This window comes from Schistocerca serialis, chromosome 2 (genome assembly GCF_023864345.2).
Source record: "Schistocerca serialis cubense isolate TAMUIC-IGC-003099 chromosome 2, iqSchSeri2.2, whole genome shotgun sequence".
NCBI classification, from domain to species: Eukaryota; Metazoa; Arthropoda; class Insecta; order Orthoptera; family Acrididae; genus Schistocerca; species Schistocerca serialis.
In genome coordinates, this window is record NC_064639.1 from 388865810 (window position 1) to 388890199 (window position 24390).

The window sequence follows — 24390 nt, forward strand, 5'->3', positions numbered from 1 at the left end:
TGAATTCTGTTTTGTGAATGAGATTTTTAGTATTCAATGCAAGGGAGACAGAGAAACAGAATAAATGTTACAGTTATTGATTTATTTATTTAATTGCTGGCTTGTGTCTGTATATGTGTTGATGGATATGTGTGTGTGTGTGCGAGTGTATACCCGTCCTTTTTTCCCCCTAAGGTAAGTCTTTCCGCTCCCGGGATTGGAATGACTCCTTACCCTCTCCCTCAAAACCCACATCCTTTCGTCTTTCCCTCTTTCCTGGTGAGGCAACAGTTTGTTGCGAAAGCTTGAATTTTGTGTGTATGTTTGTGTGTCTGTCGACCTGCCAGCACTTTCATTTGGTAAGTCACATCATCTTTGTTTTTAGATATATATTTCCTACGTGGAATGTTTCCCTCTATTATAACCATATTTATTTAATTGGATAGATAAAAAATCTAGTCACCAAATGGTGGCATAATACACACATAAAAGACTGTTGTGATTGGCAAGCTTTCAGAGCCAGTGGCTCCTTCTTCAGGAAGAAGGGCTGAAATGGAAGGAAGAAGGATGAAGGAAAAGGACTGGAGATGTCTAGGAAAAGAGGTAGATTTTGGGGAAAGTCACCCAGAACTGTGGGTCAGGGGAGACTTACCGATTGTTGGGGACTGCATCGGACAAGGTTTTCAAATCTGAGTTTCACATCTTGACTCTCCCTCTACTGTCACAAACCACACTATATCTCAATGCTCCTCTTGCCAGCCTCCACGGTGAAGTCAGACTCAAACATGACTCACTGACATAATGTTGAGCATGTTTAACAGACAAATGGTGCAGCTGTGAACATTTGCGCATTTCCTTCCTGATTCCCAATAGAGGGCAGTTCTATATACACATACACCTACCTGCGTTACCAACATCTGTGCCATGCTCATTATATAGTATATCTCGTTTCATTCGACTGCTCCTATACATCAACGAAGGTTTTACATTTTTCATTCAGGACATTAATATTATAAATCTGTGATCATTTTTTCCATGGTTAGTAAGCTGTTGAAATAGTTTATGCTATCCTAACTGTAGCATTCGCTTGTGGTTCATAAAGATGTGTTCTCAAAACTTCCTTTTATTATAAAGCTTAGTTTTTGAGCCAGATGGAGACTAAAGCCTGGATTGAAAACTTTTGGTGAAGTGCTGTGCTAACTCTTCTTGACTAGAAACTGTTCTAAAGTTGTTTCACAAATGTCTATTACTTAAATAGCAGCATTTATTTCAGCATTTAAACCGGGGCCAGCCAGAAATTCTGCACGCGTGCGGTGCTGCTGCACATGTGCAACTTCCGGGTCACAGCGTGCACGCCGCAGCTGTCAGCGTTCACGTAGTGCATGTTTCTACGCACAGATGTCGCTTTATCCACTTGCTGGGATACTCTGTACTGGCGCATTCTAGTGCTCTTTCCACAGCTTTCAAGCCAACCATGGGAAGGTATTTCACGTATTAAACATTTAAAATACTGTCACAGTCTATTCATTGAGATGTCTACTTTTATGTTAACAGTTTAACCCAGTAAGACAAGTAATACAGTTAACAACCGTGGGTTTTTATTAAGGCAGCTTGAATGACAGCACGTAAATACGCGAAATGTTTTTGATGTAGTATTTAAGAAAGAGAGCACTTGGCGACTTCCAACGAACCTTATTCATGATTTCAAATAACATTAAACTAATGCAAGGTTTCCTATAACTAATTCTTGGTGCCCTCAGTTACACCCACATAATTTTTCTCTCACTGATCTCTGAACAGAATGATAACCGCAGACCTCTCAATGATCACCTGTTATTTCAATACCACTATTGCTATATCTTTCATCAGTTCCTTCTGAAATCTGCATAATAACCGACAATTAGATGAATCTTATATTTTATCGACTTCAGCTGAGCGTAGCCCTTCACACATTAAAAAAACCCTAAATGTAAGCATACATTGGAACAATCAGTTTAATGACCAATTTTCCTGATAATAATGTAACATGGAGCAGAATGAGGCAATAATGCACAGTTAGTAAACAATAATTTTTAATTATGAAAGGAATAAATCCAAACATGTTTATCACTGGTCATCATAAATGATATAGTTAATATCGAGAACAAAAGCACGGCTCATTGACAAACGCAAGTAGTTGCGAAGATTTTCATCACTTATGCTTGATTGAAACCTTGATTTATGCATTTTCATCAGCGAGAAAAATCTTTCACAAACATATGTCGACCCGAACATGGACTTAACTCTTGCGGCTTCTCGGTGCAGGCGTGGAAATTCTTGTTGTGAAAAATTTTTGTAGAATTCTTTTGTATTTTGCACTGCAAAGAACTTGTCCTTCAGTCTTGTACTGCACTGTAGGTCTATCAGTTCCATCTGTGGATCATTCGGAGCATCTTCAACTGACGAAGAGAACGGTCGAGCAAAGAGGCGAATGACAGGAGACAAACTCGTAAATCTGCAAATCACGCTCGAAAATGTTCCTTAATTTTTACAATTAAGGACACATATTCTTGAAATCCAGCATTTTCATGGACCAGTCCAAGAGTCGGGAAATGTGCAGTGTTTTCTGTCAATAGCTGGCTCTCCCAAAGTGCAAGCTTCCTTTCAAAGGCATTTACTTTTTCAAACATGTCAGAAATTAAATTATTTTCACCTTAAAAACTGACGTTCAGGCTGTTCATGTGAGACGTAATGTCCACGAGAAATGCAAGGTCTGATATCCAACAAGGGTCCTTCAACATGGGTTCACTTTTTCCCTTCTCATGTAAGAATGTTACTATGACCAAATGTAAATAAAAAAATATTTTCAGCATTTTACCTCGACTGAGCCAGTGTACTTCGGTATAGTAAGGTATGTCACCGTACTCCGCTCCTAATTCCTCCAAGAACCACCGAAACTGGCGATGCGTAAGCCCATGTGTCTTCAGATAGTTTACAGTACGCACAACAATGTGCATGACGTTTGCTGTTACTGATTTTGCACAAAGCGCCTCTTGATGCAGAATGCAGTGAATTCCATACAACATCTTGTCTGTGCGCCCTAGCTTTTTGTGCATCCGTGCTATGAGTCCTCTCTGATGGCCTTGCATTGATGGTGCTCCATGTGTGGTCACTGTGACTAACCGATTCCAGTCCATACCAACACCATCAATCCCTTGCTCGACAGTTCGGAGTAAGTCCGCACCTGTAGTAGTCCCTTTCAAAAGTCCAAAACGTCCTCTGTTACACAAAGTGCGTTATCGACACCTCGTATGTATATCACAACCTGGGCTGTATCTGTAAGATCTGTTGCTTCATCAAGCGCAACAGAGAAAGCAACAAAGTCTTTAGCCTTATTTATTAGCTGCCTGTGCACATCGCCGGCCATAGCACTGATATGTCTTGTCACTGTTTGTTTGGATAGACTAATTTCTTGAAACCTGCTAACGTTCGTGGGACACACGAGTTCTGCAGCATCAATCAGACACCTTTTCAAAAACTCCCTTTTGGAAAAGGGTTTCCCAGATTGTGCAATTCTTAATGCGATTTTAAAACTTGCTCGCAATGAAGATTTAGTGTGGTTGTCATTCTGGAAAATTGAAAACAGTACATTGTACAGCGCACAGTAAAATAGACATAAATGTAACACAAGAAACTAAGAGTTCAAGAAGTATCAGTTACTTTGACGTACAGTAAAATCGAGTTGATGTGTCTCATCCGTTTTCTTAAGGTCATTTAATTTTGCTTGCCGTTCTTCACTGTTGAGTACACTACACTCATCTTTTGACATGTATTGTAGTGTCTTTCAATTGAAAACTTACACTGACCACCTATTATTTGGCGGCACAGCAAACACTGTGGTTTTCACCAACGACTACAAAAAAGGATTGCAGTTCCCAGTCATTTTTAAATGACTGAGAACATAGATCTCCCATTTTTCACAGTACCTGCCATTTCTCAGTACCTGCCATTTCTCAGTACTTCTCTGTTAAAGTTACGGTCACCAGGGGTAAACGAGACAGGGTATGATGTGCTCTTGCTTGTACCACATAAACAGGTAAGTGGGGCTACTGCCGTTGATTCAGGACACATGTCTAATAACAGATGTCGCTGTTGCATACGTGCACACATGTGCAGCACTTCCGCACGTCTGCACACTGTGCAGTGTTTGGCCAGCCCTGATTTAAACTGTATGATGTAGCAAGGTTCAAAAGGGTCTTTTTCTACCTACTTTGTGTAAGAAAATCAATGTTACCGTCTCTACAGATTATCAAATCATATTCCATTTTATTTGCTTTGTTTAGCAATGATTCAAATTTATTTAAGAAAAGTTCAAAATTTCCAGATGGTGATCAGTAGCTTCTATCTTGTTCATCGCACTTGTCTCATCCTAGATAGTCTCTAATTTTTGCACCTTGCACAAGAAAAAAGACAAGCGAGCCAAAACAAGGACTAAAGACACAGCATTCTTCTCTCTATAAGGTACAAGATAGTCACTGAAATTATCATCAGCCATATAGAAAATGGAAAAGCACTGGGTTTTAATCAAACAATATAACAAGCTGGCTTTAGAAGTGGATAAGAACAATGAACCAGTTGTAAGTCTTGGATGAAAATATGAGGCAAAGCAATAAGAACTTTTTACCACTTTTGTCTGAAATTTGCAGATTTCTGAGAAAATTTTCAATAAAGTTTCCATAAAATCTGCATTAATAACTCTTAAGAAACAAAGCTCTCAGCTGTATTAATATACTGAAGAACACAATACAAATATGTTGCAGCCTTCAGTAGACTTCTTTAAGATGAAATTCAAAGTTGAAAGCGGAGTTTGGTGAGCAGATAACATATTATCAAAGTTCTTCTCAGCAATATTAGAGGACATATCAGGTTTATAAACTTGAAAAAAAAAAGGAATACAGATTAATGAAACATATTTGAACCACTTTCATTTTGATGGCAAAACTACACTGTTTTCCTCTAGAGCATGTTGTTGTTGTTGTTGTTGTTGTTGCTGCTGTTGTTATTGAATAACTACAACAACTTAGCACTCCTCTGAATCTCCCTCTCTGTCTCCCTCTACAATTTTTACCCCTCACACATCCCTCCAGTACTAAACTGGTGATCCCTCAATTTCGTCCTATCACCCGATCCCTTCTTCTTGTTAGCTTGCGTAATAAATTTCTTTCCTCCCCAGTTTTATTCAGTAACTCCTCATTAGCTTCAGGATCTACCCATTTAATCTTCATCACTCTCTGTAGCACCACATTTCAAAAGCTTCTATTTTCTTTTTGTCTAAAGCATTTATCATTCATGTTTCACTTCCATACATGACTACACCCCACACAAATACTTTCAGAAAAGACTTCCTAACACTTAAATCAATATTCGATGTTTAAAAATTTCTTTTCTACAGAAACATTTTTCTTACCTTTGTCAGTCTACTTTTATATCCTCTCTACTTCAGCCATCATCAGTTGAGCTGCCCAAATAACAAAACCCATCTACTACTTTAAGTGTCTTGTTTCCTACTCTAATTCCCTCAGAATCATCTGATTTAATTCAACAATGTTCCATTACGATTGTCCTAATTTTGTTGATGTTCATCTAATGTCCTCCTTTCATGACAATCTCCTTTCTGTTCAACTGCTCTTCAAATTCTTTGCTGTTGCTGGCAAAAGTAGAATGTCATCAGCAACCTCAGATTTTCCATTTCTTCTCCCTGAACTTTAATTCCTTCTGCAAATTTGGTTTTTCTTTCTGTACTGCTTGTTCAATGCTCAGATTGAATAACATCAGTGATAGGCTATAACCCTGTCACACTACCTTCTGACCCACTGCTTACCTTCTGTGCCCCTCGACTCTTATATCAGCTGCCTTGTTTCTGCAAGAGTTATAAATAGCCTTTCAAACCCTATGTTTCACCCCTGCTACCTTCAGAACTTCAAAGAGAGTATTCCCGTCAACACTGTCAAAAGTTTTCTCTAAGTCTACAAATGCCATAAACACAGGTTTGCCTTTCCTTAACCTATCTTCCAAGACAAGTCATAGGATCAGTACTGTCTCACGTGTCCCTATATTTCTCCAGAATCCAAACTGATCTTCTATCAGTTCTTCCATTCTTCTGAAAAGAAATCTGGTTAGTGTTTTGCAACCATTACTTATTAAACTGATAGTTCTGTAATATTCGCAACTGTTTGTACCTGCTTTTTTGGAACTGGGATTATTACATTCTCTTCGAAGTATGAGGGTATTTCGCCTGTCTCATACATCTTGCACACGAGATGCAAAAATTTTGTCATGACTGGGTCTCCCAAGGCCGTTAGTAGTTCTGACGGAATGGTGTCTACTCCTGGGACCTGGTTGCAACTTTGGTTTTTCAGTGCTCTGTCAAATTCTTCTCACAGTATCTCCCATTTGATCCTCATCTGTGACCTCTTTCATTTCTGTAATATCGCCTTTGAGTTCATCTCCCTTGTACAGACACATTATATACTCCACCCACCTTTCAGCTTTCCCTTCTTTGTTTAGGACTGGTTTTCCATCTGAGCTCTTGATATTCATACAGCTGCTTCTCTTTTCTCCAAAGGCATTTTTAATTTTCCTGTAGGTAGTTTCTTGTCCCCTTGTGAATCCTTTACTGCTTGTTCAATGCACAGATTGAATAACATCAATGATAGGCTACAACCCTGTCTCACTACCTTCTGACCCACTGCTTACCGGTACCTTCTGTGCCCCTCGACTCTTATAACAGCCACCTGGTTTCTGTAAGAGTTGTAAATAGCCTTTCACCCCCTGTATTTCACCCCTGCTTCCTTCAGAATTTCAAAGAGAGTATTCCAGTTAACATTGTCAAAATTTTCTGTAAGTCTACAAATGCCATAAACATAGGTTTGCCTTTCCTTAACCATCTTCCAAGACAAGTCGTAGGGTCAGTACTGTCTCGTGTGTCCCTATATTTCTCCTGAATCCAAACTGATCTTCCCCAAGGTCAGCTTCTGTCAGTTCTTCCATTCTTGTGAAAAGAAATCTAGTTAGTGTTTTGCAACCATTACTTATTAAACTGATAGTTCTGTAATATTCACAACTGTTTGTACCTGCTTTTTTGGAACTGAGATTATTACATTCTTTTCAAAGTACATGGGTATTTCACCTGCCTCATACATCTTGCACACCAAATGGAAGAATTTTGTCATGACTGGGTCTCCCAAGGTCGTTAATAGTTCTGACGGAATGGTGTCTACTCTCGGTACCTGGTTTCAACTTAGGTCTTTCAGTGCTCTGTCAAATTCTTCTCACAGTATCATATCTCCCATCTTATCCTTAACTACTTCCTCTTTCATTTCTGTAATATCGCCTTCGAGTTCATCTTCCTTGTACAGACACATTATATACTCCACCCACCTTCCAGCTTTCCCTTCTTTGTTTAGGACTGGTTTTCCATCTGAGCTCTTGATATTCATACAGCTGCTTCTCTTTTCTCCAAAGGCATTTTTAATTTTCCTGTAGGCAGTATCTATCTTACCCCTTGTGAAATATGCTTCTAAATCCCTACATTTGTCGTCTAGCCATTCCTGCTTAGCCATTCTGCACTTCCTGTCAATTTCATTTTCTCGGCATTTATATTCCCTTTCACCTGCTTCATTTGCTGCAGTTTTATATTTTCTCCTTTCATCAGTTAAATTCAATATTTCCTGTGTTATGGAAGGATTTCTACTAGCCCTTGTCTTTTTACCTATTTGATCCTCTGCTGCCTTCACTATTTCATCTTTCAAAACTACCCAGTCTTCTACCGTATTCCTTTCCCATGTCCTAATAGTTGCCTAATGCTCCCTCAGAAACTGTCAACAACCTCAGGTTATTTCAGTCTTTGCAGGCCCCATCTCCTTAATTTCCTATCTTTTTGCAATTTCTTCAGTTTTAGTCTACTGTTCACAACAAATAAATTGTGGTCATAGTCTATATGTGCCCCTGGAAATGCCTTACAGTTTAAAAGCTTACCATTATATAATCATTCTGAAACCTTCCGGTGTGTCCAGACCTCTTCACATATACAACCTTCTTTCATGATTCTTAAATCAAGAGTCAGGGATGATTAAATTATGCTCTGTGCAAGATTCTACCAGGTCGATTCCTTTTTCATTCCTTTCCCCCAGTCGATATTCACCTACACTTTTTTCTTCTCTTCCTTTTCCTACTATTGAATTCAGTCCCCATCATAATTAAACTTTTTTCTATTTGAATAATTTCTTTTATCTTATCACAGATACTATAACACATATAACAAAAGGAAGTAGACTTGGAAATCAAATCAGCAAACATCACTTCAAAAACAAAATACTACAAATCAAAAATGAAGTTAATTCATTGGACTGTTATCTGGAATCCATATGGTGCAAAAAGTGGTAATTGACTCAAAACAAGAAAAAGTGTGAGGTCATCTGCGTATGTACTAAAAGAAGTCTCTTACACTTCAGTTACATGATAAATCACACAACTCTAAAGGCTACCACTTCAGACAAATACCTAGGAACTACAGTTAGGAACAACTTAAACTGGACTGATCACATAGATAATGTTGTGGGGAAAGTAAAACCAAAGACTGCATTTTATTGGCAGAACACTTAGAAGCTGCAACAAATCCACTAAAGAGATTGCCTACAATATGCTTGTCCATTTTCTGGTAGAGTACTGCTGTGCGACATGGGATCCTTGTCAAATAGGATTGCTGGAGAAGAATGAAAAAGTTCAAAGAAGGGCAGCTAGTTCTGTGTTACTGAAAATAGGGGAGAGCATCACAGATGTGATACATGAGTTGGGGTGGCAGGCATTAGTCCTCCAAATGTGGGTGATTCTCCGATTTTTCTGTTTGAGGTCGTGGGGAATTTTTTGTGAATAGTTAGAATAGTTGTAAGGACAGTATTAAAGGAATGTAACAAAAAATCAAGAACAGAATTTAGAAGTGAGTTTTAATTGGCATTTAACTTAAATAATGGGGGAAATGTGAAAATCGCATTTAACATTATGAACACAGGAGAAACTTATTAAAAAATTTTGTGACTGTGGTAAAGCTTGAAGCGAGGTTCCATACACAAGCCCATGGTGCAATCTTCACACAAAGTTCTTGTTCTGTCTGTATTTTTTTTCCCCATCAGCATTTCTTCTGGAACAGCATACAGCATACCTTCTCCAAGTTTCCTGTTTTATTGGACTCTACTGATTTATTTTTTTAATATAATAAATGCATAGAGTAAAGTGTGATCAATAAGATGCCAAACTATTTCCTTGTAATACTTCTTCTGCTGTTTCCATGTGGTCTCAAAATATGAAAGTTATTGATCAGCTCTGTCAATGGTGCCCATTGTATTGTGATAGTTGAATATCAGTTGAGGCTTACTGATTTTATCACCTCTTTTTGTTTCTATTGTGTGTGATGATGTGTACAGTGCTCAAAGTGCAAATTTTTTTGTCTTGTTATTTTAGGACCACGACTCTGTCTCTTTGGTGAGCTCTGATTTCTCTCTTAAATTTTAGGGCTGCAAACACAGTTGGTAGAGCCTTTCTATTTGCTTGAAGAGTTCCATAGACATCTGTTCTGCATTTTACCAAATAATTGGCATGTTCAGGTGGTGTGTTAAAATTGCCAGTTTGTTACACAATAGCCTTTGTCTGATAGAGAATCAATTATATTTAAAACAATTTTGGTAGACATACAATATCTCTCATATTTATCCAAGTATGGTTTACTTTTACCTACATAAAGTATTAAGTTCTAAAGTAATCTCATTGTGATTAACACCAAACAAATAATTTTATACCAAAGTGAGATCTTTACTTTGGTATATGCTGTTTCCAGTGAAGCCTTCCTGTGAATAATAATAACCTTTCATCCATGCTAGCATTCCTTTGTGGAACTAAAGCTGAGCTGGACATGTTTTGTACATATTCAGTAACTTCAAAACTCATAATTTTGGAATTGGGTGCATCTCTCAATCTTGTGGCATGACTTAAGAAAATCTCGGGATACGAATTGTTTTGGATTTGGATCAGTTCATTCTAGTTCAAGTGAAGTGACTGTACTTTGCAGTAACAAAATATCAACGAAAACTTTCATTTCATCTTCATTAGCATCCACCCATTTCTTTGTACTACAACTCATATTTTTGGACGATTAGGAAATTTCGTGGTATTCATACTTATAATATTGTTTCAGTTATTGTAACACAAATCAGCATATCATCAAGAAATATTTCTAAATTGTTTTGTTTCTAAATCTGTGTGTATTCCCAGGGTTGAAGTAAAAGGGAAGGCTGGTGGAGCAGGAGGAAAATTATTCACATCAGTTTCATTCCATAAATGACAAACTCATCATCTTCCTCCAGTTCTTCACTGCTGTCTCTTAAGCTTTCCTCAGAACTGCCTTTCTCACTTCCAAAATCTACAGAACCATCAGTGGATTCAATACCATCAGTATTCAATACCATCAGTCTCGTCACCAGATATCACTGCTCGTTTTGACATATTGAGAACATAGGCTCTCTGTCAAGCCTGCTAGTTCACAACTGAATGTAAATTGTTACAATCTTTTCTACTGTTGACAGTCCGATTGTTGGTTGGTTGGTTTGGGGGAGGGGCCAAACAGTGCGTCATCGGTCCCATCAGATGAGGAAAGGATGGTGAAGGAAATTGGCCGAGCCCTTTCAAAGGAATCATTCTAGCATTTGCCTGAAGCGATTCATGGAAATCATGGAAAACCTAAATCAGAATGCCAGAGGAAGGTTTGAACTGTCATCGTCCCAAATGTGAGTCTAGGGTGTTAACCACTGCGCCACCAAGCTCGGTCAGTGTGCAGGCACTGAGTGATAACTGAAGGAATGAATTTGACACAACTGCATTATTCTATTGCCATTAGCAGTTTCAGACAATCATGTCCATTTTCAAGTGACATTCAGTAGTAAAAAATGCTGACATTAGTTATACAGTAAGTGAAGTAGCATAACATATTTGATGCAATTAGTGGTGTAATTGCAGTTTTATTTGATGAGAAGATTCATCAGGGCTTAGTGGAAAATCACATTTACAGATTTTTGTTGCAGCTTAGACATGACTTTCATAATATTACCATAAACTATTAGCAAAGTTTGTTGCTTATAACTGTGTGGTACCTGGTATATATTGTATGATGCCATCAAACAGGTCCGCTTCCATCAGCCATGAGACTTGAGAACATGTAAGATACAACTCTCAATTTCAGAGCAACAGAAAAAGATTCTACAGAAAATAGTGGCTTCAGACACACAAACAGCTCATAAATTATGTCCAAAGCGATAAGCGCACAGCCTGCAAAAATGTCTGGAAAGTTTGAACGAACACGTCCGAGCTGCTTGTGGCTGGAGAGTTAAAACAACACTGCAACAAAACCTTTTCATGAAATTTCAATCATCAACTTTCTCATTTGAATGTGAAAATGTTTTGTTTATGCCCACTTACATAGGCAGAAATGATAAACATAACAAAATAAGGGAAGCAAGAGCTCATATGGAAAATTTTAAGTGTTTGTTTTTCCCACTCACTGTTTCATTGTGGAATGGTACAGACATAGTGGGAACTGAATTGCAGAGTAGTCATGTAGCTGTAGATGTAGAGGGCAGCTGACTGAACTCTGGTGTTATTACAGACTTTCTTGTTGAATACTCAAACTGACTGACTATCATCACTGTGATGTCAAGGCACTTCTTGGTTTTCCAAACTATCAACATATTTTGCATCCTCTTAAGAACAGTCCAATAACACCATTTTGTTACACCAAAAACGGGTGTTACAGATGTAATTATGAGTGAAATGCAGCTGGGAAGCATACATAGTCAGGTGAGTGGTTAATGGACCATGGATATTCTTTGGTAGGTTTAAGATGTAAGAAAAGACTGAGATGATGATTTTAAAGAAGAGGGATAAATGACATTGAAAAATATGCGACAGCAACATGGAACGATATATCTGAAGTCAATAATACACCGAATAACCAAGAGTACATCTTTATCCAGCAGTGGATGTCAAATGGATGACACAGTTAAAAGATAAAATGAGTTAGCATCAAGTAATTAAGCTTTATTCAAAATATAATTCATGAATTAGCTTTACTCTGTTTCTGTTTGTATGAGCTATAAATGTACATAACAATAAAAAAAGTAAAAGAAATTAAAAATGCCCTTGTGATTTTTCACAAAGTGCAAACCTGTCTAATTAATTTTTAAAACTAATTTAGCACTATTCAAGACGTTTATTACATTTGTGTTTCTTCGTGGAAACATGTTCATGAGCAAAAAGTGGAAGGACTGTTCATTATGATGAATGTACCAAGCTGGGCACAACACATCAACACAGTTCTCAGATATAACAATATTGTAGACTGTTTCAGAACAAGTTCATACAGAACAACAGTGTGTGTGTGTGTGTGTGATTCACTTGAGAATACTAAAAAAAAATTACAAGGAGGCAGAATCATTGGCCAGTACTTACCTGCAGGAAGCAAAATTCCAGCAATGCTCATACACACACATAAATGGACAAGAAACTATCCTCATTTCTGGAAATATTAGTTCCCTCTTCACGGAGAAATGGAGAGGGATTGGGGAAGATAAGAAAGGAGGAATTTGTCACTCATATCTCAAGATGAGACAGTTCTGGTCATGGCAATGGAACCTTTTTCTGTTTCCTCCCTGAGAAAGGAACTATAATATTTTTTTCATACTTTTATTTTTGTTTTTTGTCTATTTGCAATACTACTGTTGAGCAATAACAAATCACACTGAAGATTAAAACATACGCAGAGTATAAATCAGTTGTCCTTACTGTGAAGATTAGTAAATATCAGTCATACAATATACTACTTCAATGTGTTAAATTTTCCTGACTGAAGATTTTGATGAAAAATAAATTCATAACAGATTAAATCCAATTAGCCTATTCAAGAATGGTAACATCTCACTGCAAATCCAACTGAAATTGACCAAGAAAACTGATTTATATTAACCATTGTTTTTGTTAGTATAAGTCTGCTTTTTTAATTACTAAATTGTCCAGTAAATTAGAAGAACTGAAAAATACAGAAAATGTCACACTGCAGCCTGGACAGCACAATATACTGTACGTACCTCATCATCCATTAACTCCAACATAAATGTAGCAACTGTTGTGATAACACCAAGAAATAAGTTGACACAGCCCAAAGTCACAAATGCTGTACTTGGAATAGAAAAAAGAAAGCTGACTGGGTATGAAAGAGGTATGCTTGCCCATCTGAAATACAAGTCTTTGTATAAAAATCAGGCAAATTCAGTAATCATCAATATAATACAAGCTTACTGCACTCATGGAGAGGTTACAGTACAACTAATATGTTTAAATATACTATCACATACTATCACAATATGCAGGCATTACTGTAGATGCATCCAGTATGGAAGATTTATATCCATTTGTAGCCTTGGTCATATAACAGACAGTGTGCTTGTTACTGTGTACATCTGATTTATAGCATATAGATTTACAGCAACAGTCATTTACTTGGAATTTAAAAGATGTATTATTGTACATCGCATTAATATCTAAAACCTTTACGTGAGAAACAAAAGGCTGAGAAGGGATGAAAATAATATGCTGAACAGAAATTTACTAATATACTAAACTCTCACTAATCTGACCCTCAGCAGTCCGGCCTCTGGGCAGTCAAGCAGAAATTATGCACACAACAACGAATTATTGAGTGTGACAATGTTGTCAGTTAATTACAATGTTAAGCAATGTTGTACATTCCAGGAGGAGGAGAAATTGATAAAGAATATGTTGCTAAGTGACTGAATGAGGAAAACTGGGAAATAGAAAAATTTTAACACATGGAGACATAATCAAAAGTGTGTAGAAAAGTAATGATCAAAGTGATGAAGGAGAGGTCACAGGAAGAGATAGGATGAAGATTTCGCAGACTGCTGATGCTGCATCTTCCTCGAATACATCATTCATCAACCACATACATGCAGCACTGATGTGATGCTTGTAAAGTGGTTGAATGCCGGCATTGTGTATCATTGTTGCGACAACTAAAAATTCGGGATGTGTTTCATAGTGAGTGATACTACTGTACACATTCACATTCATGAACTAAGTTTTCTATGAAAATGAATGTAGCTTTGGATTTTATAAGGTATAGTCCCTATGTGCCTAAATTAAATTTCAGACATTCTCAATAATGCGGCACTTCCACTAATCTGGCACACACAGGTGCAAGGAATGGCCAGATTAGCGAGATTCTTGTGGATACTTTTTTAATTAATCAAGACTTGTTCAGTAATCTTGTAGGTAAAAAAAACTAAATTACTTTATTTGTCTCATTGCTCCCACAGATTGTACATTTGTGACTACATTCATAGTATTAATTATACAAATTAATACAAATAGTACATGTTGTTCTTGTAGAAGTCAAAGAACTATTTACACTTACCCATTCTCAGAACATAAATAGGTTGAAACTGGAAAGGCGTGTATCAATACTCAGTGGGTACACTCTGCCATCATTCTGGAAATTCCTGCCACGCAAAAGTTTCTTCAGCTAGGGAAAGAGGAAATTATTGGGTGCCATGTCAGGAGAATATGCGAAGTGAGGAAAATTTGATAATTCAAAGGCACAACATCTCTGACTTTGTTTTCTACAAAAAAAGCTGGTGTGTTGTCATGAATCAAAACCCTTCTGACAACCTCCCACAACTTCTACAGAAGATTTCAGTAGTATTTTCATGTGACCATTTGTCCCTTATAAGTATAAACTGCTAGCAACAAACCATGGCAGTCCCAAAAACTATATAGCATAACCTCTTCTGATGCTGGTACAGCCTCTGCCTTTTTCAGCACTCGTGAACTGCATGCTTTGTACCTGAGGTCATAGTGACACACACAGCACTCATTCATGATGATTACACACCTAAAGAAATCACCCAGATTAGCCTGACACAGCCACATTATTTCTGCTGCAGCCTCATTCTGCTGAGCTTTCTGAGTGAGTGTAAGCAGTGGTGGAAGCCAGCGGGCAGTAACCTTCGTCATGTTCAAAATGTTGAAATCCTGTCATGGGCGATTTTCATTTTTTCCGCTAAATGCCTTGCATGCCAAAACGTCCATTTCTAATGCTATACACACCAATGGTCTGCCATTTCATTTTTCATCATTCAAACTTCTTGGACAAAACAGAAGCATCTGTGCCCTCTAACCACTGTGCCCCATGATAAATCCATTGGTGACATACACTTTCCATCAACTCTACACATTTTAGAATTTTAAAACTGTGCAGCTTCGATACCTTTCACATGAAGAAACTGAATCACCACCATTTCTTTTAAGCTCCTCTAACAATGTGCTAAGGTACTGCACGACTTCAACGTGTACCGAGACTTCAAACATGTACCTACAAACAGCTCATGCATTGCTCAATACATTCTCTCTGCTTTCGAATAACCACATTGTATACCCCCTCTCACCCCTGGTCTCCCTCACCCCCCTCACCCCTCTCTCTCTCTGCCTCCTTGGTTTTACCCCTTCCTCTTTTCCACATTTCTCTTACCTCATAACTGCAGTATTCAGTCACTTCTCATTTCTCTCACTCCATCTTAACTTACCACTCAGTTCTATGATCTCTGCAGCAGGTATAGTACATCTTAATACACAGGGTTATTCTAAATGATGGACCACTTTTCAAAACTTCATATTTATTCAAGTACAAGTCCGAACTGAACAAGCTTTATACTAATGAAAAGAGGAAGCTCCAAAGTGTTTGTTCGCCATAATGTTTGATATCATTTTAATACATTTAATAATTCGTAATTAATTAGTTTTTAATAACTAGAAATGTGGTAAATGTCATAAATGTTCAATGTGGCCACCGTTGGCTGCATGGCAAACACCATCTTGGTAGCCAAACTCATCCCACACACACAACAGCAAACTCAAGAACGCAGAAAACCTTGTGCTCACAGTCACCATCTCACTCACAACTGACAGTGAAACAGAATGATGGCAGTCTTCACTAGCTTTCGAGCTATCGAGATATGGCTTCAGTTTCTAGTAAAAAAATACACACCTTTTTCAGTCAGTTGTAAATATATTTTTCTTACCCTTTACCAGTTTTGACAAATTAATTTGTCATCTTCAGAATATTATAAAATTATGGATATTATAAATCTTTAGACCTTTACTATACATTTATGTGAAGTGTAAGAAGTATACCACAAAAAATTAGTTAGTATAAAGCACAGTAAAAATATATTTGCAACTGATGACTGAATTTCATTCTAAAAAATATGTACTACAGTTGCTGAAAATTACACCTATTAACAAAATAAAAATGTGTACATTCACACACACACACACACACACACACACACACACACACACACACACAACCACACAGACACTCAAACACAGGCTGCAGCATTTGTGGCAACACTGATTGTTTAGAGCTGTTGCTTGGGCCTATAGATGTAGGGAGGGACTAGGTGGTAGAGAAGGTTGCACAAGGCAAGGGTGGGATAGTGGGATAATGTGAGACACGAATGGGAAAGATAGATGACTAAGCAGCTGTACAACAAGACGAAATGAGTTAGGAAGGGGAAGGGGGGGGGGTGAAGATATAAAAGGCATACAAAGAGGGAGAGGGAAGAGGGAATGGAGGAAAAGAAAAGAATATGGATATGGAGACAGGGAGGAGAGACTGAAAAGAGGGTTTGAAAGGGAGAATGGGAGGGGGGAGGTGGGGGGGGGGGGGGAGGGGGAGGGAAAAAGAGAGAGGGCAGAGGGAGAGGGAGAGATGTCCACATAGGAGGGGGAGGAAGAGTGGTGGAATCAACTGGTGTGGGTGAGAAAGAGATAAGCAGAGGTTTCGGCCAGGGAGAATTTGAGAAAGCAGAATGTGATAGAGAAACGATTTCCACCTGAGTAGTTCAGAGACACTTGTGTGGGAAGGGAGTATCCAAATGTCATGCATAGTGAAGCAGCTGTTCATGTCATTTGTGTTGTGATGCGCAGCATGTTCGGCAACTGGATGGTCAAGTTTGTGGTTGGCCATAGTATGACAGTAGTCATTCATGCATTCATTCATGCATGTAGAAAGTGGTTACCTGTCACAAGCACATATAATTCTGCACAGTAATTGCAGCATAGCTGATATACAACATTGCTTCTTTCCCACGTGGCCCTGGCTTTTGTAGAGTGAGAAATGTCTGTGACTGGTCTGCAGCAGGAGGTGATGGGTGGGTATATGGGACATGACTTGCATCTGGGTTCTCCACAAGGGAATGACCCTTGTGGTCCAGCATTGGCTGCAGGACTGGAATATGATGTTCTGTAGGGTAGGTATGTGTTGGAACACTGCTTTGGGTGATGTGTGTGGGATTTGGGTGGGATATCCCCTATCGCAGGGCTCAATGAGAGGTAGTCAAAAACCTGATGAAGGATATGGTTGAGCTTTGCTTTTTGTGGCCTGGTTGACACTAGGTGACAGAGAAGTGCTGGTCGGTGGCTCGTTTTGTGAACACTGTACCAAGCTTATTAGCAGCTACACAATATAAAATATTTATCCACCATGTCGGCATGTTTGCAGAATCTCAGAGGACAAAGCCTCTGCATTGATCCCTTAAAACATGCGAGTGTGTTTCTGTGTTGTGGGTGGAGGAGGAGGAAATTTCATAACATCTGAGAATAGTTGCAAGATAAACAACTGACTCTCATGTGTGTCCTCACACACTATTGTAAAAATTCAATAATTAGAGGGACAACCTTAAAATAAATTAACCATTGTCACTGTTTCTTCAACTACAGAGGTTTTTCATGTGAATGTAACACTAAATGGATTTGCCAATTACAATTAGCAGGAGTAGAAGGCTCGCCCGGCAATCATGGCTATGGTCCCAGGTGGGAAGTACAGGCTCAATGAACACTTTTGCTGCCTTCTCCTAACATTCTCCCCGCCCCCCCCCCCCAATGCAGGTATAGCCCCCCCCCCCCTCCCATCTCTCCCTCCTTCCTCCTCTCCACCCTCTCTCCCCCATCCCTCTTCTATATCTCTTATACACTGTCCAGTCACATTAATGTAACCACCTGTCAAAAGCCTCAATTACCACCTTTTGCAGCACAGGCTGCTATGAGACATCGAGGAAGAGTGTCACTGAGGCTCTGGAAGGTATCAACAGATATGAGGAGCCACGTAGCTCCTAAGAGTTTGGTGGTGAGGGGTGTACAGTAAACACACCCTGGTGCTCTTTGGGCCACACACATACACACTGGAAACTGTGTGACAAAATTACATTGTCCTGGTAGTTTCCATTATGTCGAGGGCGCATACTGCATGTAGGGGATAGATGCATACTTGTGTTGATCCATTCTATCTTTCAGAATGGTGAGATCACCCTGGGAATGTCATGAAAACATTCTTCAGATCATAAGGATCTCTTCTCTAGTCTGGACAATTCTGATGACTGTTGTTCGCTTTCAGACGCTTCATGCTGTACATGCCAATGGCTATCTGTCCAATGTAGCATGAAATGTGATTCACCTGGAAAGGCCAAGTGTCACCAACCAGGGGACATCCAGTTGCGGTACTGGTATGCAAATTCTAGCCTTTGTCACCAATGAACAGCAGTCAGCATGTGTGCATGAATGTGCTGCTTGCTATGGAGGACCATATGCAGCAACATTTTCTGAACTGTCATTGAGGAGACACTGTTTGTAGTCCCTTGGTTCAGCTGGGCAGTCAGTTGCTCAACAGCTGCTGGTCTGTTCACCTATACACAGCTCCACACCCATCATTCACCCCTGTCATCCATGGCCTGTGATGCACTAAAGTTGCCTTGGCGACGGTTTTGGATAGAGCCATTTTGCCATGCACAGTTTACTTTAAGCACGGCAGCACAAGAACTGTTTACAAACTTAGCCTTTCTGAAGTGCTTCCACCCTTGGCTCGGAACCCAATGAACGTGCCCTTTTGGACATCAGATAAATCACTCAGTTACCATATTACGACAATGTCTGCACTGCTTTACATGTCCCCCTCACACACTTTATATGCCTGCCCCTGCCCTGCCTGGATAGTGCTGCCACCTTCCGTCTGTGAGTGGTTATTGCATGGTGACATTGAACACAGACAGTGGTCACATTAATGTGACTGTATCGTGGATGTTCTACCACCTCAGAATTCCTTTCATCTTATTGTGCAGCTGCTAAGTGATGTACATCTTCCAATCCTGTCTCCCACTACCCTGCTACCCCCTCCTTGTTTCACGCCTCCTTCCCTACCCCCTCATCACATCCACCAGCCCAGGCCATCGCTCTCAGTACAATAATCAGTGTCACCGAGGATGTAGTAGTGTGCATTTTGGTGTCTTCTGGCTGCGTGTGGCGAGTCTGTATTTTATACTAGAAAAATTAGCAGTTCCTGAAAGCTAGTGAACACTGTCTTCTGTTACATTTGCACCATAAACCAGTCTGCTATAGGTGAGTGGTTGTCTTTATATGCCACACTTTATCTGCTATAACAACAAATTTTACGTTTCTTTTGTTCCCACAGTCATAAATAATTTTAATTAAAAAGTGTCATTAATTTCCAGTATAAGATGCAGGACAATTTGATGAAAATTCACTGAATATATCATCAAATTTACTTACCCATAAAGAAACAGCAAGAGAATAAGAGCCGACGCATTTGAGATATAAGCCTCCTCTTTGAAGCTCACAAATATGAGGAAGCAGAGTAATGCGGACAGCATGTAATTGGCCTTTGAAGAGAAAAAAATTAAAACAATGATTAGTACAATAAATACTATTTTAAAAGAGTTAATATCAAAGGAGATATACAAGATTTAATACAATGACCCATTAGAACGATAAGTGGTGTAATACTAGGTAAGATTGTTATAGCTGTTAAGGGATAACATTTTCTTCAAGTGCAGAGTTGAGTTAAATAAATAACAGATGATACACAAAGTAATTGAAAAGGGGACAAGTAGTAGAAGTAGTAGTAGTAGTAGTAGTAGTTGTTGTTGTTGTTGTGGTCTTCAGTCCTGAGACTGGTTTGATGCAGCTCTCGAAGCTACCCTATCCTTGCAAGCTTCTTCATCTCCCAGTACTTACTGCAACCCACATTCTTCTGAATCTGCTTAGTGTATTCATCGCTTGGTCTCCCTCTACGATTTTTGCCCTCCACGCTGCCCTCCAATGCTAAATTTGTGATCCCTTGATGCCTCAGAACATGTCCTACTAACCGGTCCCTTCTTTTTATCAGGTTGTGCCAGAAACTCCTCTTTTCCCCAATTCTATTCAATACTTCATCATTAGTTATGTGATCTACCCATGTTTATGTATGTTTAATATTTTCTACAGTTTGGTGGTCTGATTGTGGGGATTCTACAATTGAGTTATTTATAGTAGAAAGACAGATGGATGCTAATACAAAGCATAGGAAGAAAATTAAACTCAAAACTGATTAATGAAATGTTATATTCTGAATATTTATTATTTTGAAATAAATGTTACATTTCAATGATAACAGTATTCCCGGCAGAAAGCAGCATTAATTAAAAACTCCCAAAGGGGAATCAACATGTGCAAAACTGATATAAATGCTAATTTAAAAGTAATTATATCTTAAATAATTTCCTAACATTTAATCATCAAGATGAAAATGGGAAGCAGGAAAAGGAAATAAAATGTGGACAAATGTTGCAACTAGATCAAGAGAATAACAGGTTGCAGGAAATGATTATGAAGTAATAATGGGCTAACAGCTCACTTTCAAATTTCAGAATATTCCTAACAGAAATTGAAAGACAAGGGATAAATTTAAAAGATAGAAACATGTCAAAAAAGATGAGAGCCAAACCTAAAGTAAGGAAATACTGAAGTAAGGAAATGAGTAGTACGAGTGAAATAAACACGTACAAATGCTGTTATGATCTTGATCTACATCTACACAAGACTCTAATATGTAATATGTGTTGGAGGATAGTTCTGGTACCTCTAAGTGATCCCCCCCCTCCCTGTTCCATTCGAAAATGATGCGTGGGAAGAATGACTGTCAGTTAGCCTCTAATTTAGTTCTAATTTCTCTCAAATTTTAAATAGTAATCCTCTCCATGATGCACAATGCCTCTATTGTATCATATGCCACTGGAGTTTGTTGAGCATCTCTGTAATGCTGTCATGTCAACTAAATGATCATATGCTGAAACATGCCATTCTTCGTTGAACCTTTGCTATTTTTCTATCAGTCCTACCTGATAGGATTTCCAGATTGATAAACAGTACTCAATAATCAGTCAAACAAATGCTTTTTAAGCCATTTCCTTCATGGATGAAACACATTTAATTAGGATTCTTCCTATCAATCTGAGTACGGCATCTGCTTTTATTACTGTTTGTTTTATATGGTCCTTCCACTTAAGATCATTCTGTATGCATACTCCTAGATAGTTTACAGTAGATACCATTCCAGAAATTTGTCATCAATAGTATAGTTGTACAGTAGTAGATTTCTTTCCCCATACCAAGTGAGATGGTGCAGTGGTTACCACACTGGACTTTGATTCTGAAGGATGATGGTCGAAACCTGTATCCAGCCATCCTTATTTAGGTATTCCGTGATTTCCCTAAGCCGCTTTTGGCAAATACTAGTATGGTTCCTTTGAAAGGGCATCACTGACTTCCTCCCGCATCCTTCCCTAATTCGAGGGGACTGATGAACTTATTGGTCCCCTCCCCCAAATCAACCAACCAAATAACCAACCTTTTCCTAAGTATGCTCAATATGTTACATTTATTTATGTTCAGTGTTAGCTACCAGAGCCTGCACCATTCATCACTCCTCTGCGCGTCATTCTGCAAATCAATACTGTCTTCTGGCATTGCTACTTACTTACAGATAACCACATTTTTCCAAAAAAGGCCTTTCCACCATTTCAACTGAAGGATAAAAAGTGTCCAAATGTTATTCATAGCATGTTAAACAGGAACACCTTTTTCATAGATATTTGTTTTGAAGTTTACAGTCTATAGTTAATTCTTAAGGAGCATTTTTTCTTTGGACTTGTCTGGTATTTGTTGAAAATTAACAAAAACAAGCTGCAATATTTTTCACTTGGCTAATTTATTGTGTTTAGCTATTCCATTGCTCCCATTATTAGTTGTTATTCATCCTCACACTCATCAATGTTATTATCATTGTCAACTTACATCTCCTCCTCTTCATCCCAGCTTTCATCTGGGGTATCATAAACAGAGTTTTTGTAGATGGCTCCTTTTTTTCCTTCCAGGAACTGCATCAAATTACAAAAATCTCTAGTTTCAGCTAGCTGAATACCTGCATTCTTGTTGTACAACTGATGTATATCCACAGTAGTATATTCTATAGTAGGATATCTCTCAAAAATGATATGCCTATTCTACTGGCCAAAGTAAGAGTTTCGCAATGAGACACAAAACCTGCCTTCTACATCGCTGAGAATCATTTGTACCTGCTGCAGTCTGGGTGGAGGTTTAGGCATTTTCAAACAAAATGGCTCAGTAGTATGTTTAATGTCTATGAAATTCATTATTTTTCAGCTCGAATAGGAGAGGTAATGCACAGGCTTCAACAATTCTCCTGACCCAGGTTGCAGGAATTTCTGCACTCTTCGTCTTCTGCTTTGCATGCCCTATCACTTATGTGTCTTGATCATTTGGTAAATAGCTGTGTCCTCACACTGACAACAAATATATGACCCTTTTGTAGACCTTGGAAGATGTGCACTTCACTGTACAAGGACTGAACTACAATTTTTTTTTCCTGCCAAGGACACCCATCACTAAGCCGGAGAAATTCATCTCTTTGATTTTCTAACTGAGTCTTATTTATGTAGTTCACAGATGTGACTTCATTAAGACCCTTCCTTCCTTCACATTGAAGAGAGTGGTAAATTGAAACTGAGACATTTGCAGATTGTGAACTGCGAACAATTTGTACCATAATTGCCTTGCATATAGTCAATGGAATTTGACTGAATATGTAGCAGGGGGAAGTTTAGCATATAATCAAATGAAATACAGTTAATGAGCCCTTGTTTCACTTTCAGAATAAAGTTTTATTTCATGCTTACAAAAGCTTCTGCTGTTCTCGTGTGCAGTGTATTACAAATTGACTTTTCACACTATCTTTTTGCTCAGCTTTTATTCTGCTCTTCAATGAATCACATATAGTACATGTATCAGACCTGGGATATCCAAAATGTACATTTAAAGTTTTATGCTCTGTCCAGTGGCTTTTACAAGGAAGAATGATATGTACTTGGGTAAAAATTCAAGACACGTATCACTTATGGTCAAATCTTCTGGTAAGTATTTTTGATTTGGGTTATCATGTGGACAGTATTGTGATTGTCTTGCTTTAAAGGGTCTTACATGACATTCAGTCAACTGAAGAACTGCCTCTGGCATATTTTTTTTTTGGTCTGTTTTTTACGGTAAATTCCTTTCTCTTTTGGAGACTGCCCATACATTACAGTACTGTTCTGGATTCTGTACAATATGTGGTTGCTTACTCCAAGAAAGCAAAGCAATGCTACTGTACAGATTGGAATACTCCTGCTTTCAATTCCCAACTTGTAGGAAGGTGCAGCTGCATGTCTGGCTATTGTAGAAATAATAAGGACTGGTCTGCTTTTTGGAGAAGAGCAAAATTTTCAAAAGGATATTTCTTTGGATCTGTATGGTTTTTACCAAAACAAATTCCACCTTGAAACAGAGCTTCTCCTGAATGAGATTTTCACTATGCAGCGGAGTGTGCGCTGATATGAAACTTCCTGGCAGATTAAAACTGTGTGCCCGACCGAGACTCGAACTCGGGATCTTTGCCTTTCGCGGGCAAGTGCTCTACCATCTGAGCTACCAAAGCACGGCTCACGCCCGGTACTCACAGCTTTACTTCTGCCAGTATCTCGTATCCTACCTTCCAGACTTTACAGAAGCTCTCCTGCGAACCTGGCAGAACTAGCACTCCTGAAAGAAAGGATACTGCGGAGACATGGCTTAGCTACAGCCTGGGGGATGTTTCCAGAATGAGATTTTCACTCTGCAGCGGAGTGTCCGCTGATATGAAGAGAGCTTCTGTAAAGTTTGGAAGGTAGGAGACGAGATACTGGCAGAAGTAAAGCTGTGAGTACCGGGCGTGAGTCGTGCTTCGGTAGCTCAGATGGTAGAGCACTTGCCCACGAAAGGCAAAGGTCCCGAGTTCAAGTCTCGGTCGGGCACACAGTTTTAATCTGCCAGGAAGTTTCAGAGCTTGCCCTGTTTTAGTAATTCAATTAGTGATGGCAGACTTGGTTT

At 38.8% G+C, this 24390-nt stretch overlaps 1 protein-coding gene across 4 annotated transcripts in view; it reads right to left on the reverse strand.

The window, feature by feature from the left end:
• The window catches only part of LOC126457215 (ATP-binding cassette sub-family A member 7-like), a 594847-nt gene that overhangs the window by 111392 nt on the left and 459065 nt on the right, over positions 1 to 24390 (reverse strand). For all 4 annotated transcript variants that reach the window (XR_007585450.1, XM_050093334.1, XM_050093335.1 and 1 more), the window contains exons 36-37: positions 19702 to 19811; positions 13149 to 13293 (exon numbers count right to left, since the gene is read on the reverse strand). Coding sequence is in view for 3 of the 4 variants with exons in the window: in XM_050093334.1 (XP_049949291.1) it covers positions 13149 to 13293; positions 19702 to 19811 (255 nt within the window). In the remaining variant the exon portion in view is untranslated. The remainder of the gene's footprint in view (positions 1 to 13148; positions 13294 to 19701; positions 19812 to 24390) is intronic.